The sequence below is a fragment of the Mobula birostris genome, chromosome 30 (assembly GCF_030028105.1).
Source record: "Mobula birostris isolate sMobBir1 chromosome 30, sMobBir1.hap1, whole genome shotgun sequence".
In the NCBI taxonomy this organism is placed as follows: Eukaryota; Metazoa; Chordata; class Chondrichthyes; order Myliobatiformes; family Myliobatidae; genus Mobula; species Mobula birostris.
In genome coordinates, this window is record NC_092399.1 from 35,204,476 (window position 1) to 35,219,727 (window position 15,252).

A 15,252-nucleotide genomic window follows, 5' to 3' on the forward strand; every position below is an offset into this window, starting at 1 on the left:
TAATCACAGGAATACAGGCTGTCTGTGTGAAACAGACAGACTCATGTCCTGTAGTCTGACTTCAGACAGCAGGGTGAGGGGAACAGATGTGGCTTTCCGATCAGCCAGAGCTGTGGGACAGGTTTCTACTTGGACGAAGCTTTGGAGGCAGACTGTGGGATAAGGGAGCAGTGCTCCTCCTGCCTCCTTCTCCTGAAGTCCTGACAATCTCCCACAGAATGTTCAGCTGACCCTGGCAAGTCTTCTAGCAGTCAGCCTATCCTCCACCTCTGCAGTGTCCATCAGTCACCTTCTGCTTCAAGGATCTGAAGCTTCAAGGATCTGTCTGCAGCTTCCTCCTGTCCTTCAAATTCTGTTTATTGTAGAGGTCTAAATGTTCTCAGTTCCAAGCAAATCAATCAGAAACTTCTAAAGAACATTTATCACAATACCTAGTGTTGGCAAAGTCAAGGGGGTTGATTCCCATCATCTCAATCAGAATCAGAATCAGGTTTAATATCACTGGCATATGTCGTGCCATTGGAGAGGTTTTGGTGACCTGGGAGGGCTTTCAAATGGGAAGTGTGACTCATATCTTAACACATGTGCATAGGTCAACCACTTTACAATGAAAACTCCTTCTGTTTCTAGGGCACGAAAGGAGAGCGAGGTCCCCCAGGGATACCGGGTCCTCAGGGGATCCCTGGACCGAAAGGATCTAAGGTGAGGTGCAGCGTGTCATTGGTTGGTCCACATGGGTGCTGAAATATAGACTGGGTGGTGGGCCAGGGACACTGGGAACGGGACTCGACAGAAGTGACACTGCAAACTGTGTTAGTTAGTAAATGCATGTAGTGCAAACCCAGTCCTGGTGAAGAGCTCTGATCCCAGGCTTTTGTTTGCTCTCTCTCCAGGGATTCCAAGGAAAAGTAGGGTCCAAAGGCAATTACGTAAGTTGTTGTTTGTTTGGGTGTTCATGTGTGTGACTTCGTGTCTGTATATGAATTGTTTCTTTCCATCGACATATGTCCGTGTGTGTGTGTGTGTGTGTGTGTGTGTGTGTGTGTGTGAATAGGTGTTTGTGTACGTATTTGTGTGTGTGTGTGTGTGTGTGTGTATGAGTGTGTGTCCAGGTGTGGGTGTGTATGTGTGTGTGTGTATACAGTAAGTGTTTGTTAAATGTCTCCAATACCAACCCTGGCTGTGCATTCCACGCACCCACCAGTAACGTTTCCAATAGTAGGAGAGTCCAGGACCAGAGGGCACAGCCTCAGGATAGAAATCTGTCCCTTTAGAACAGTAATGAGGAGGAATACCTTTAGCCAAAGGGTGGTGAATCTGTGGAATTCATTGTCACAGACAACTGGTGGAGCCCAAGTCAATATTTAAAGCAGAGATTGATAAATTATTGATTAGTAAAGGCTTCAAAGGTTACGGAAGAAGGCAGGAGAATGGTGCTGTGATTGAAAGGTGGAGCAGACTTGATGGACCAAATTGCCGAGATATTGCTTCTATGTCTTATGGTGCCATAGGCTGCATGTGTGTTCCTGTACTCTGTGTGATTGTGGGGAACGGTTCAGTTCCCTTGTTTCTTTCAGTTTGATTTTTTTTAACAGTTGTGTGTGTCTACCTGAGTGTGTGTGTGTGTGTGTGTGTGTGTGTGTGTGTGTTTGTGTGGGGTGGGCTCATTTGTACGTGTGGGGTACATGTGTGTGTGGGCTTGTTTGTATGTACGTGTGTGTACACACGTGTGTGCTGCCCATGGTTTCCTGTGCTTTCCATATTTGGTGTTAAGCTGCTTGATGTCATCACTTCTCGTCCTTGCTGCAGGGAGACCCCGGAGTGGAAGGCTTGGATGGCGATCCAGGTGAAAAGGTAATATCCTGGGGAATCATGGACCTGGATGCAAGACATAGTGTGCTTAGATCATTTTAAACCTTTTCATTTTATTGGAATGTTTTGGAATCCTGAGTAGGTCAGGCAGCATCTGTGTAAGTTAATGTTCAGGCTGACGATTTTCCTCAGACCTGGCTGGTTAACTCTGTTTCAGATGCTGACTGACATATTGGGTATTTCACAGTTTCTATTTTTATTTCCGGTTTCCAGCATCTGCGGTACTTACCTTTTGGGTTCAAGTGTGGGTAGATGACAAATCCCGGGATTAATTGTGTCTTGTCCCGAAGTATTGGTGATGTGCACACAGGACACAGGCTCTCAAATACACCAGGGGTCCAATCTCAGCTTTGGCTGGCGTCAGGCGGCACAAGTGAACAATTACTCAGGACACGATGGACCCCCAGTCCTGAGCCGGACCCCAGGACCAGGGCAGGCATAGGTGCACGCAGGGAGCAATGCTGCCACACAACTCTGGTGACCCAAGTTTAACTCTGACCTTCAGTGCCGTCTGTGTGGAATTTGCATCTTCTCCCTGTGGCTGCATGGATTTCCTCCCACCTTCCTAAGACAGGCTGATAGGTTAATCAACCCTCAGTGGTAAGGGAGTGGTGGAATCTGAGGGAAGAATAAAATGGGTCACTGAAGACTTGGTGAAATTAATTTTTAATGGTCAGCATGGACATGGGAGCAGAGTGGCCTATTCCTCGGTGTATGGACCCTCCGGTCTGAGATTGTGTACCAGGTCCAGACAGAGAGTCTGGGAACCTTGTACCAGCTCTGGAGCCAAGGCCCGAGGACACTGTGTCAGGTCCCAGTCTGGGGCCTGAGGGTGGGGTGATCTGATAACACAACTTTGAAGATCGATGAGAATTATCGGTCTTCAGCTCTAGATCAGGGCTGCAGACCTGCTCTATGTGTGTGTGAGAGAGAGAGAGAGTGTGTCTGTCTGTCTGAACTGCCAGCTCTCTTCACTCCCAGTGGTGGGTCCAGTCAGCTGAACTTCAATGTTCTGACAAAGGGTCTTCAATCTGAAACGTTAGCTGTTCCTCTTCCCACAGATGCTGCCTGGTGAGTGCTGAGTGTTTCCAGCATTTTCTGTTTTTTTTATTTCAGATTTCCAGCATCTGCCTTTTTTTTATTTCAGCTTTGTTGCGTTTGTGTTGACCATGAATCCAGCTAACAGCAAGTCTTCTTTACTCTGCAGGGAGACGAGGGGGAGCCAGGAGTGAAAGGACAGGTCAGTGTGACCACAGACAGTGCGTGTCTTTCCCGAGTCACGTGTCGGAGGGAGGGGAGGAGAAGTGATCTGCGTGGGGAGGAGGGGGATTTGGAGGAGGGATGCTCACTGCAAGGTATAAGTAATTAGTAATTAGTCGTTTACAGTGGGGTAAGGTCAGAACTGCCCTGGGTGAAGTGGAAACAAAGACAAACCAGCAACAGTGTAATCGAACAATGGGAGACCTGTAAGGGAAGAGTGGTTCGGGCAGAATCCAGTTGGGCAGAGGGAGCGGAGCAATGAAATAGGAGTAAGCTAGAGCAGGGAATAACATCTGACGATACTAGGCTGTGAGCCAACTTGAAGGTTCAGAAGGGAAGGGTAATTGGAAATGAGAGGGCAGAAGCACAAGAGTTTTCCCACAGAGAGAAAGGCTGGAATGTGGCACATGCTGCTTGAGGTACTGCAGGTAGAGACTCACGACATTTAAGAGGCATCTGGACAATGCTGGTAAATGAGAACAGTAGTGGTGTACAAAGGTCAGCACGAGTCAGTTGGGCCAAAGGACCTGGCCAACTCTTTGACTCCAAGGCTGTAGCAAACGTGAAGATTTCAAAACTACTCTCTAGGCAAGGGGAGAGGTGGGGCTGATCAGAGACCAGCGAGGAAGGAGGCACAGGGTATGGCTGAGGTACTACATGAGTCTTTTGCTTCAGTTGAACATCTGAGGAGCTGCTGAAGTCTCAGGAAGAGGGTGGTGAGTTTGAGGATTTGAGTGTGGTTAAAACCTTAAAGGACAGGCACAAGAAGGGTCAGTTGTATTCAGCGGATCAAACATGTAGACCAGGAGGGATGCATGCCTGGTTGTTGAGGGGTGTATGGGAGGAAAGTGCAGAAGTTGTGGCCATAAATGTCCCAACATAAATACATAAATATCCCTATATCTTTAGATTTAGGGCAGTGGCAGAGAACAGGGAAATTGCAAATGTTAAACCTACACCACTCTCACCTCTCCTATCCTTCCTTTATCTCACCAGCCACCATCAGCCCTTGTCTCTCCCCTCTCCTGCCCTGTTGATCTGCCCCTCACCCAAACCTTCGTCCCTCCAGTTCCCCTCATCTACCTCCCTATAGTCCATGGTCCGCTGTCCTCTCCAATCAGATTACATCTACTTCAGATATTTGTCCCTTCCACCTATCACCTCCCAGCTTCTGACATCATCCCCACCTCTCCCTTCCTCCTCCATCTGTCTATCAACCCCTCATCTGGATCCACCCATCAAACTATTGCATCCTTCATTTGTATGAGGAGCTCGGTCATACTGTGATCAAGAGGATCCTTTGTAGTTACAAGGTCGTTAATTTTACCTGTCTCATTACACAGGACCAGATCCAAGATAGCATGTTGCCTTGTACATGCTGTTCAAGAAAGCTATTATGCATTCTATGAAGTCCTCCTCAAGACTGCCTGGACCAACTTGATTCTCCTAATCTACGTACAAGTTAAAGTCCTCCATAATAACTGCAGTTCCATTCTTACAAGCTTCAGATATTTCTCGGTTTATTGCCTGTGCCACTATAATGTTAGCATTTGGTGGCCTATAGACAACTCCCACCAGTGATTTTTTTCCCTTTACTATTCCTAATCTCTAATCAGACGGGTTCAACATTCCGCTCTTAGATCCTATATCATCTCTGACTATCACCCTGGTCTCATCCTTAGTTAAAAGTGCTACCCCACCTCCCTTACCTTCCTGCCTATCCTAATGTATTACCTGATATCCTTGGATGTTTAGTTCCCAATCCTCTCCACCCTGCAACCATGTTTCTGTAATGGCCACTCAATTATATGTCTTGTACTGATTTGTGCCACAAGTTCACTGACCTTGTTACAAATACTGTGGACATTGAGATAAAGAGCCCTTACACTCATTGTATCTTTAAAATCTAGTAATCCTTGTCTATTTTGCACTTGACTTTTCTGCATTCCATACTTACTTTTCCCCTTTTCTAACTTTTGCTTTTACTTTATATTTTACTTTATCCATACTTCTCCAATCTGTTGAACCCATTAGTCTTGCGAGACCATGGATCTGTGCCTGGAAAGTCTTCACTCTCCAGGGTGCAGGCCTGGGCAAAGTTGTATGGAAGACCAGCAGTTGCCCAAGCTGCAAGTCTCCCCTCTCCACGACACCAAAGTTGTCCAAGGGAAGGGCATTAGGACCCATACAGCTTGGCACCAGTGTCGTCGCACAGCAATGTGTGATTAAGTGCCTTGCTCAAGGACACAACACATTGCCTCGGCTGGGGCTCGAACTCACGACCTTCAGGTTGCTAGTCCAATGCCTTAACCACTTGGCCACGTGCCCACACCTGTTGAACCCACACCCCTGCTATTTAGTTTAAAGCCTTGTCCACAACCCTAGTTATGTGATTCGCCAGGATCCCGGTCCCATCATGGTTCAGGTGGAGCCCATTCTGATGGAACAGCTCCCTCCTTCCCCAATACTGGTGCCAGTTTCCCATGAATTCAAACCCACTTCTCCCACACCATGCATTTAACTCTCTTATCTTCTTAACCCTGTGCCAATTTGCATGTGGCACAACTGAAAGGTCTGCACATAGATAAGTCACCTGAACCATATGGGCTTACACCCCAGGGGTCTGAAAGAAGTAGCTGAAGAGATTGTGGAGGCATTATTGATGATCTTTCAAGATTCACTAAATGGTTCCAGAGGACTAGAAAATTGTAAATGTCACTCCACTCTTTAAAAAGGGAGGGAGGCAATAGACAGGAAATTATAGGCTCGTTAGCCTGATCTCAGTGGTTGGTAAGGTGTTGAAGTCCATTATTGAGAATAAGGTTTCAGGGTACTCGGAGGCACAAGATGAAATAGACCAAAGACAGAATGGTGTCCTTAAGGAGAATTCTTGCCTGACAAATCTGTTGGAATTCTATGAGGAAATAACAGGCAGGTTAGGCAAAAGAGAGCCAGTGGATGTTGTTTACTTGGATCTTCAGAAGATCTTTTGACAAGGTGTAGCACGTGAGACTGCTAAGCAAGATAAGAACTCATGGTATTACAGAAAACCATAAGATATACAATTGGAGCAGAATTAGGCAATTTGGCCCATCAACTCGGGGAGGAACGATACTAGCATGGATTGGAGATTTTTTGACTGCGAGAAGGAGAAGAATGGGAATAAAAAGGAAATTTTCTGGTTGGCTGCTGATGACTAGCGATGTTCCATGGGGATTGGTGTTGGAACCACGTTATACATCAATGATTTAATTGATGGAATTGATGGCTTTGTGGCCAAGTTTGCAGACGATACAAAGCTAGGTGGAGGGGCAGGTAGTGTGGGGGTCTGCACTTAGACAGGTTAGAGCAATTGACAAAGAAATGACAGATAGACTATAATACAGAGAAATGTATGGTCATAAACTTTGTTAGAGGAAATAAAGACAGACTATTTTTTATACAGAGAGCCAAATCGGAGGTAGAAAGGGACTTGGGAGTTCTTGTACAGGATTCCCTGAGGTTAACTTGCAGGTTGAGTCAGTGGTAAGAAAGGCAAATGTTAGCATTCATTTCAAGGGGACTAGAATACAAAAGCAAGGATGTAATGCTGAAGCTTTCTAAGGAAATGGTCAGAATGAATGGAGTATTGTTAGCAGTTTTGAGCCCTTTATCTAGGTAAATTTGTGCTGGCATTAGAGAGAGTCCAGAAGAGTTTCACGAGAATAATCCCAGGAATAAAATGATTAATGAGGAGTGTTTGATAGCTCTGAGCCTGTACTCACTGGAGTTTAGAAGAATGAGGGGGCATCTCATTGAAACTTATTGAATATTGAAAGGCCTAACTAGAGTGGATGTGGAGATAGTGTTTCCTAACAGGGAAGTCTAGGATCAGAGGGCACAGCCTCAGGGTAGAAGGATATCCCTTTAGAATGAGATAGGAGGAATTTATTTAGCCAGAATCTTTGGAATTGCCACAGACGCCTGTGGAGGTTGATAGGTTCTTGATAAGTCAGGGCATCAAAGGCTATGGGGAGAGGACAGGAGGATGGGGATGAGAGGGATAGTAAATCAGCCATGGTGGAATAGTAGAGCAGACTCAATTGTACAAATGGCCTAATTCTCCTCCTGTGTCTTATGGTCTAATGTAAAGTCTTATATTTCAGCAGTGACAGTGGGAAGTGAGAAACTGAAGAGAACAGGGATAAGGAGGTTCAGGAGCAGAGGGATCTGGAGGCAACTTTCCATTCAGAAGATGGGCTGAGAAAGTGGTTGAATAGCAAATGATGTCCTGGGCTTCGTAATGAGTGGATCAGCAGAGAGTCACCACACTCCAGCTCCATCGTTCCACAGAGTCCTAGTGTAGAGAGCGAACTGTGAGGGCCCTTTGTTCAATACAGCGCCTGCCCCCACAGAGTCTGTGTGCAGCTCTGTCTACAATATGGACGTAAAGGCTTGAGAGAGGGTGCAGAGGAAGTAAAGGAATCTAGTTACTTGGTAACAAAGGGAGGAGGGTTTGAGGGGAGAGGGCTGGTTGAGGAATAAGCTTGGGGCAGATGTGGAGAGGGCAAGTATCCGGAGAGGTGTGGTTCAGGGGAGGGTGCATGGCAGTGTGGAATGGTGGGATAGGTGGGGAACAAGATGAAAAGAGCTGAGGGGAATGATTGCTGTTTTGGGGTATGGTGGGGAAGCTGTGTGGGATCAGGAGGGAAGAGAGGGGGGTGGTGCATGGGTGATGTAAACTGAACCTGTGTGGTGGGGTTAGGGAGAGGTAATGGGGGTGCCATTGACACCACTGGAACCCTCCTTTCTTCATGTCCCTCCAGCAAGGTATCCCAGGGGAACCAGGATATCAAGGAGCGCCCGGTAACCCGGGTGAACCCGGAGCTCAGGGCCGGGCCGGACTGCCTGGGACCCGAGGCCCCCACGGAGTGCGAGGAATTCCAGGAGCAACTGGGAAACAGGGACCCCCTGTAAGTATTTCTGCTGCCTGGGCGAGTCCCTGTCAGAAGAGGGGGTGGAACTGAGCAGGGAATGGGCACAGAAACCAACACAGCCCACAGTCAGGCAGCTCCCTTGTGTCTGACCTCCTCCACCGTCCTTTGAGGGACAGGGCACTGAGGGTGCTGCTGCTGCAAAGAATTCCCCTGTCTCTTAATTCACACAGAGCCCTGGTAACTTTTCGGAAGGTTCACAGTGGTTTATTTTCTGCCCATTCTCCTCTGTACAGTAAGCCCACAGTGGCATTAACTGACAGTTAATGAGCTACAGGCACTTGAACCCAGGCCGATTCCGGGTGGGAAGTAGTTGATGAGATCATACAATGGAGTCCTTATACTCCACCTGCTGAAGTCCAGGCCACAGTGTTAACAGGAGTGGGCACAGGTCAGAATCTGGTTTATTATCACTGGCATGTGACATGAAATTTGTTAACTTACCAGCAGCAGTTCAATGCAATACATAATCTAGCAGAGAGAGAGAAAATAATAATATAATAAATAAAATAAAACATAATAATAAACAAGTAAATCAAAATAGATTTTTAAAAACGTGCAAAAACAGAAATACTGTATATTAAAAAAGTGAGGTAGTGTCCAAAGCTTCAAATTCCATTTAGGAATTGGATGGCAGAGGGGAAGAAGCTGTTCCTGAATCGCTGAGCGTCTGCCTTCAGGCTTCTGTATCTCCTACCTGATGGTAACAGTGAGAAAAATGCATGCCCTGGGTGTTGGAGGTCTTTAATAATGGACGCTGCCTTTCTGAGACATCGCTCCCTAAAGATGTCCTGAGTGCCTTGTAGGCTAGTGCCCAAGATGGAGCTGACTAGATTTACAACCTTCTGCAACTTCTTTCGGTCCTGTGCAGTAGCCCCTCCATACCAGACAGTGATACAGCCTGTCAGAATGCTCTCCATGGTGCAACTTTAGAAGTTTTTTAGTGTATTTGTTGACATGCCAAATCTCTTCAAACTCCTAATGAAGTATAGCTACTGCCTTGCCTTCTTTATAACTGCAGCGATATGTTGGGACCAGGTTAGATCCTCAGAGATCTTGACACCCAGAAACTTGAAGCTGCTCACTCTCTCTACTCCTGATCCCTCTATGAGGATTGGTATGTGTTCCTTCGTCTTACCCTTTCTGAAGTCCACAATCAGCTCCTTCGTCTTTCTGACGTTGAGCGCCAGGTTGTTGCTGCAGCGCCATTCTGACGTTGAGCGCCAGGTTGTTGCTGCAGCGCCAGGTTGTTGCTGCAGCGCCATTTGGCATATCTGACTCCTGTACGCCCTCTCCTCAACCCCCGAGATTCTACCAACAATGGTTGTATCATCAGCAAATTTATAGATGGTATTTGAGCCATGCGTAACCACACAGTCATGTGTACATAGAGAGTAGAGCAGTGGGCTAAGCACACACCCCTGAGGTGCACCAGTGTTGATCATCAGTGCAGAGGATATGTCATCACCAATCTGCACAGACTGTGATCTCCCGGTTAGGAAGTCGACGATCCAATTACAGAGGGAGGGACAGAGGCCCAGGTTCTGCAACCTCTCAATTGGGATTGTGGGAATAATGGTATTAGATGCTGAGCTATAGTCGATGAACAGCATCCTGACGTAGGTGTTTGTGTTGTCGAGGTGGTCTAAAGGTTGTTCAAATTGTGTAAGAGCTGAGATAAAACCCCACTTTGGACCATCTACTTGTTGATCCCCATATTACTGTTGAGCTATGAAAATGGCTGGTCTACTTTATGCATCAACTCTATAAGTTTGAGAGAAGTGTTTTAAACTGCATCCAACGTTACTGGATTGTTGCAAGTAGCTGCATGGACACTATCTGCCAGACAGTGGCAGTGCTGAGCAGTTATTAGTGTCTCACTCGCAAACCTGAACTGAAACAAACCCTTCAGGATTTAAAGCAGAAACCGCTGGGCATTTGCAGTGAGCCATGTGCCAAAAGTAGCTCTAAAAGAGAAAAAAAATACTCCCATAAAATTGATGGGGAGAGGAGCATCAGTGGAAAGAAAAACAGAGTTAACATTTCAGTGTAATCACTTGTTCTGATGTCATTGACCCGAAACGTTGTCTGTTTTTCCACCGCAGATGCTGCCTGACCTGTGAATTATTTACAGCATTTTCTATTTAACTTCAGATTTGCTCATTTGCAGTTATTTGTTTTGTGTTACCACATCCCCATGACAGCAGTACCACTGCTGAATACCCCACCAGCCCCAGCTATGGGTGAGAGGTCAGTGTCAATAGATCAGGGGTCAGAGGCGAGGAATACTGCCATGAGTGACTCAGTCCCCAATGCCCTGGACTCTTCCTATTGTCTACAAGGCACAAGTCAGGAGTGTGATGAAAATCTCTCCACTTGAATGAGGGTAACTCCAAGACTCTCAGCAGTATCTGGGTCAAAGGTTTTCATTCAGAGTGCTCAGTCCCTTTGCTGCTGCAGTGTGGACCCACCAGGCTTCATTGCCAGCACCCCAGACCTGATACCCTCTGCCATCAGGGATATGAAGACAGCACCACTTCTGATCTCTCCCCATCACTCATCATCTCCGTTGCATGAATCATCACTGCTGGTTTGATTCCCCACACTCCCTCCTCTGTGGCCCTGCAGGAGAATATTACCAGGAGGGTTGAAGAGATTCATGGAGGAAGCTCACCCCTCCTTCTCCAGGGCAATTTGGGATGGGCAGTTGTTGCTGGCCCTGATGGCATCCACATCCCTCAGAATGAAAATATGTTAAAAGTGTATCATAACTATATGTCACAGGGAACAGTTGTTGGTGGGCTGGGTTAATTTCCGACACTCACTGTAAGGATGAGGTGAATTAGAATCTGTGTGACCTCTCCGCACTGGGCAAGACTCCATTGTGACTGCTTCCATTTACTTTGACAGGGGCGAAATGCAGGAGATCAACATATCATTGAGGTGTGCCTGAAAATGATGCAAGGTCAGTACATTACTGAGCAGTGCCATGTACAAACACTGGGTCTCACTGAGGATTAGGTTGTGTTGTCATTGAAGTAACCATCCTGGCAACACTGAACATCAAACAGTCCACTGTACAAGATAGCATCTGGGAACAACCCAAGTCTAATAGTAAAGCAGAACCGTGCCACACTGATCTCGAGGGGCTGAGAACAGAAACAAATAGACACCAACACAAAATCTGCAGATGCTGGAAATCCAGAGGAACACACTCAAAATTTCTCAGTTTCTCTGAGGTGAGGAGCGACCAATCAGCAAGAGGGATTCATTAGAAAGGGCCAATAGAAATCATTCAAGTGCACGTGGAGCGGCCATTGTTTTTGAGTGTGTCAGTGTTTAGAGTGGCTTTGGCTCATCAGGCTGAGGTGAGGTCAGGTTTGAGCAGATAAATTGTCCTGTAAGTTACTCTCTCTCTCTCTGTTCTTACTTGTTCATTCCTCATCTGTTCAGGCATAGTGGTTTAGTGAGAATGGCTCCAGTGGCAATGTTCTGTACTCTGTGTGGAATGTGGGAGGTCTGGCAGACCTCCAGTCTCCTAGATGAACACATTTCGCCAGGTACACTGAGCTGCAGCTACTGAGAAAACGTATTAAGGAACTGGAGCTGCAGCTCGATGGGCTGAGACTCATATGGGAGGATATGGAGGTGATAGACAGGAACTACAGGGAGGTAGTTACCCCTAGTTTGCAGGACACAGGCAATTGTGTGTCTGTCAGAAGAAGGGGCGGGGGAGAATGTGCCAGTGCAGAGTACACCTGTGGCTGTTCCCCTCAATAATAAGTATACAACTTTAGATACTATTGAGGGGGACAACCTACCAGGGGAGAGACACAGGTCTCTGGCACTGAGCCTAGTGTTGTGGCTCAGAAGATCAGAGAGGTGAAGGGGACTGCAGTGTTGGTGGGAGATTCCTTAGTCAGAGGAACAGAGATGAGGTTCTGTGGTAAGGATGTGGTCTACAAACTACAATGAAAGATAAAAAATGCATTCCAAAAGGGTAATGTTACAATAGTCATGGGAGATTTCAATATGCAGGTTGATTGGGAAAATCAGGTTGTGCTGAATTTCCAGATGGGGAATTTCTAGAATGCCAACAAGATCCCTTTTTAGAGCAGCTTGTGGTTGAACCCACTAGGGGATCAGCTAGTCTGGATTGGATGTTGTGAAATGAACCGGAATTAATTGGAGAGCTTTAGGTAAAAAATCCCTCAGGGGCAATTTTTAAAAATTATTCATTCATTTGCGGGATGTGGGCGTCACCAGCTAAGCCATTCATTGCCCATCCCTAGTTGTCCTTAAGATGATGGTGGTGGTGAGCTGACTTCTTCAACCGCTGCAGTCCCTGAGCCCACAGTGCCGTTAGGAAGGGAACACCGTGATCTTGACCCAGCAACAATGAAGGAACAGTGGTATGTTTCCAAGTCAGATTGTGAGTGACTTGGAGGGGTATTTCCAAGTGGTGTGTTCCCAGGTATCTACTGTTCTCGTCTTTCGAGATGGTAGTGGTCCTGGGTCTACAAGGTGCTCCTTAGGAACTGTGGTGTATTGTTGCAGAGCATCTTGTCAATGGTACACACTGTTGCAACTGTTCATCAATGGTGGAAGGATTGGATACTTGTGAAAGGGGTGCCAATCAAGTTGTTTTCTGAACAAGGTCTACTGTAAGTGGGAGCCTTCAAATTGAAATTTGAGAGTAGAGAGTTTGTATGTTCCTGTGGAATAGAAGAGAAGGCTAACAGGTTTAGGGAACTTGGCTTTTGAGAGATATTGGTTAAGAAGGAGGTATGTAGCAAGTATAGGCAGGAAGAAACAAATAAGGTACTTGAGGAGTATAAGAAATGTAACACTTAAGAAAGAAATCAGAAGAGCTGAAAGAAGGTATGAGGTTGCTCTAGCAAACAAGGTGAAGGAGAATCCCAAAGGCCTTTACTGATATCTTCAGGGCAAAAGGATAGAAATGGCTATCAGCATGGTCATTTATACATGGAGCGGGAAGATATGGGGGAGATCTTAAATGGATATTTGGCATCTATTCTTTCTCAGATGGACGCAGAATCTATTGAAGTGAGTCACTACAGTCTGTATACAGGTTGCAGATGAGGAAGTGCTTACTGTCCTGAGGCAAATTAGGATGGTTAAATCTGGCGAATTAGGATGGAGCCTGACAAGGTGTTCTCTCAGATCTTGTGAGTGTCTAGTACAGAAATTGCAGGGGATCTAGCAGAGGTCTTTAAAACATTGTTATCCACAGGTGGGGAGCCAGAGGATTGGACAATAGCCGATTTTGTTCCACGTTTAAGAAAGGCTCTAAGTATAAGATGGGAATTGTAGGCTGGTGAACCTGACATCAGGAGTGGGTAAGATATTGGAAGTTATTTGAAGGGTGAAAGGTGAAATATTTAAGGGAAAGTGGAGGGGAAACTTCTTCACTCAAAGGATGATGCAAGTGCAAGTGTGGAATGAGCTGCCAATGAAAATGGTGGTTGCAGGTTCAATTTCAAAATTGAAGAGAATTTTAAATAAGTACTTGTCTGGGAGGGGTATGGAGATGTATGATACGGGTGCAGGTCAACGAGACTAGGCAGAATAATAGTAGACAGTAGATGGGTTGAAGTGTCTGTTTCTGTGCTGTAGTGCTCTATAACTCAATGTCTCTATGACCTTACCTACTTGCGACACTATGGTCAAGGAATTATAGATCTGTATTCCCAGAGCCCTTTGTCCTGCCACACTCCACAGTACCCTACCTTTCACTGTGTAAGTCCTTCTCTGCTTTGTCCTACCAAAGTGCAACATCTCACACTTGTCTGCATTCACTTCCCTCTTCCCTTTTCCAGTCCATTTTTCCAGCTGGTCCAGGTCACTTTGCAAGCTTTGAAAACCTCCATGCTGTTCACTACGCCCACCATCTTCGTGTCATCCACATATTTTCTGATCCCAGTTTACCACATTATCATCCAAATCATTAACATATATGAGAAGCGACATCGGACCCAGCACCGATCGCTGCCATACACCACTAATCATAGTCAGAGAAACAACCATCTTCTACAACTCTCTGGCTTCTTTCACTAAGTCAACTTTGAATCCAATTTACTACCTCATCCTGAATGTCAAGCGACTGAATCTTCTGGACCAGATTTCCATGCGAGACTTTGTCAAAGGCCTTGTCGTGTTCCGTAATGAGAACCTGACATAATGTGGCCAGTGAGATACCTGCCTGTATATCTCAAAGTCCTGGTGCACATGTTCCCCTAGAGAAAACCCACACGGTCACGGGGAGAGCATACAAACTCCTTACAGAGAGCAGCTGTAATTGAACATGGGTCACCGGTTCTGTAAAGCGTTGTGCTAACCACTACACGTACTGTGCATCCCTATTTCATGAGCCTGTGTTAGTGAATGAGTGATACATTACAAAAATTTACATGCATAGTGACCTATAACTGATTGTTAATGTGCCACTGAATAATAATGTGTGTGTAACTGAATATTACAGTACATATCACTTGGTTACTTATGTAGCTGAGAATTATTATTGAGTATTAGTGTCACTGATATATTATTTCCACATGCATCTGCATGTTTATATACAGTAGGTATCAGGGAATTTGTGTAATAACAATTACTTTGTGTATTATTGAATGTGAGTGGATTTGAAACATAATGTTGTTTGCAACACAGAATAATGATCAACTATTGAACTTACTTTTTCATGTGTTACTCTTCTCTCATTTAAATGAGGCTGGGTTAACAAACCTGTAGAGAACAATAGTTGGATCAACCACTGTTGCTTTCTGGCTAGCTGAACTTCTCACACCGTCTCCCTTTATTTGTTTCTGTTTTAGAACAGTTAGCAGCAGCAGCAGTCAGTGCCAGGAGACAGGTATTGGGTGGTGCAGGGATGACAGGACCTCCCGGACCCCCTGGACCTGTAGGCTCTCCTGGTGAACAAGGAGACCACGGTATTCCAGGACCTAGTGGTCTGCCTGGTCTGACAGGCCCTCATGGACAGATTGGAAATACAGGACCAAAGGGTAAGGTGTCCACCTTCTCCAAAACACAGATTGTAATTTTGAAACTCCAATCAAAGATAGGGCCCAGTGGTTGATAGACCATTGATTAAGAAGAATGACTGACCCCA

The 15,252-nt window shown here is 45.9% G+C and overlaps 1 protein-coding gene across 2 annotated transcripts in view; it reads left to right on the forward strand.

Annotated features, from left to right (window-relative positions):
* Positions 1 to 15,252, forward strand: part of col9a2 (procollagen, type IX, alpha 2) — a 146,719-nt gene that overhangs the window by 124,159 nt on the left and 7,308 nt on the right. For both annotated transcript variants that reach the window (XM_072247131.1, XM_072247133.1), the window contains exons 25-31: positions 631 to 702; positions 894 to 929; positions 1,810 to 1,854; positions 3,080 to 3,112; positions 7,938 to 8,084; positions 11,016 to 11,070; positions 14,957 to 15,145. In XM_072247131.1, coding sequence (XP_072103232.1) covers positions 631 to 702; positions 894 to 929; positions 1,810 to 1,854; positions 3,080 to 3,112; positions 7,938 to 8,084; positions 11,016 to 11,070; positions 14,957 to 15,145 — 577 coding nt within the window. The remainder of the gene's footprint in view (positions 1 to 630; positions 703 to 893; positions 930 to 1,809; positions 1,855 to 3,079; positions 3,113 to 7,937; positions 8,085 to 11,015; positions 11,071 to 14,956; positions 15,146 to 15,252) is intronic.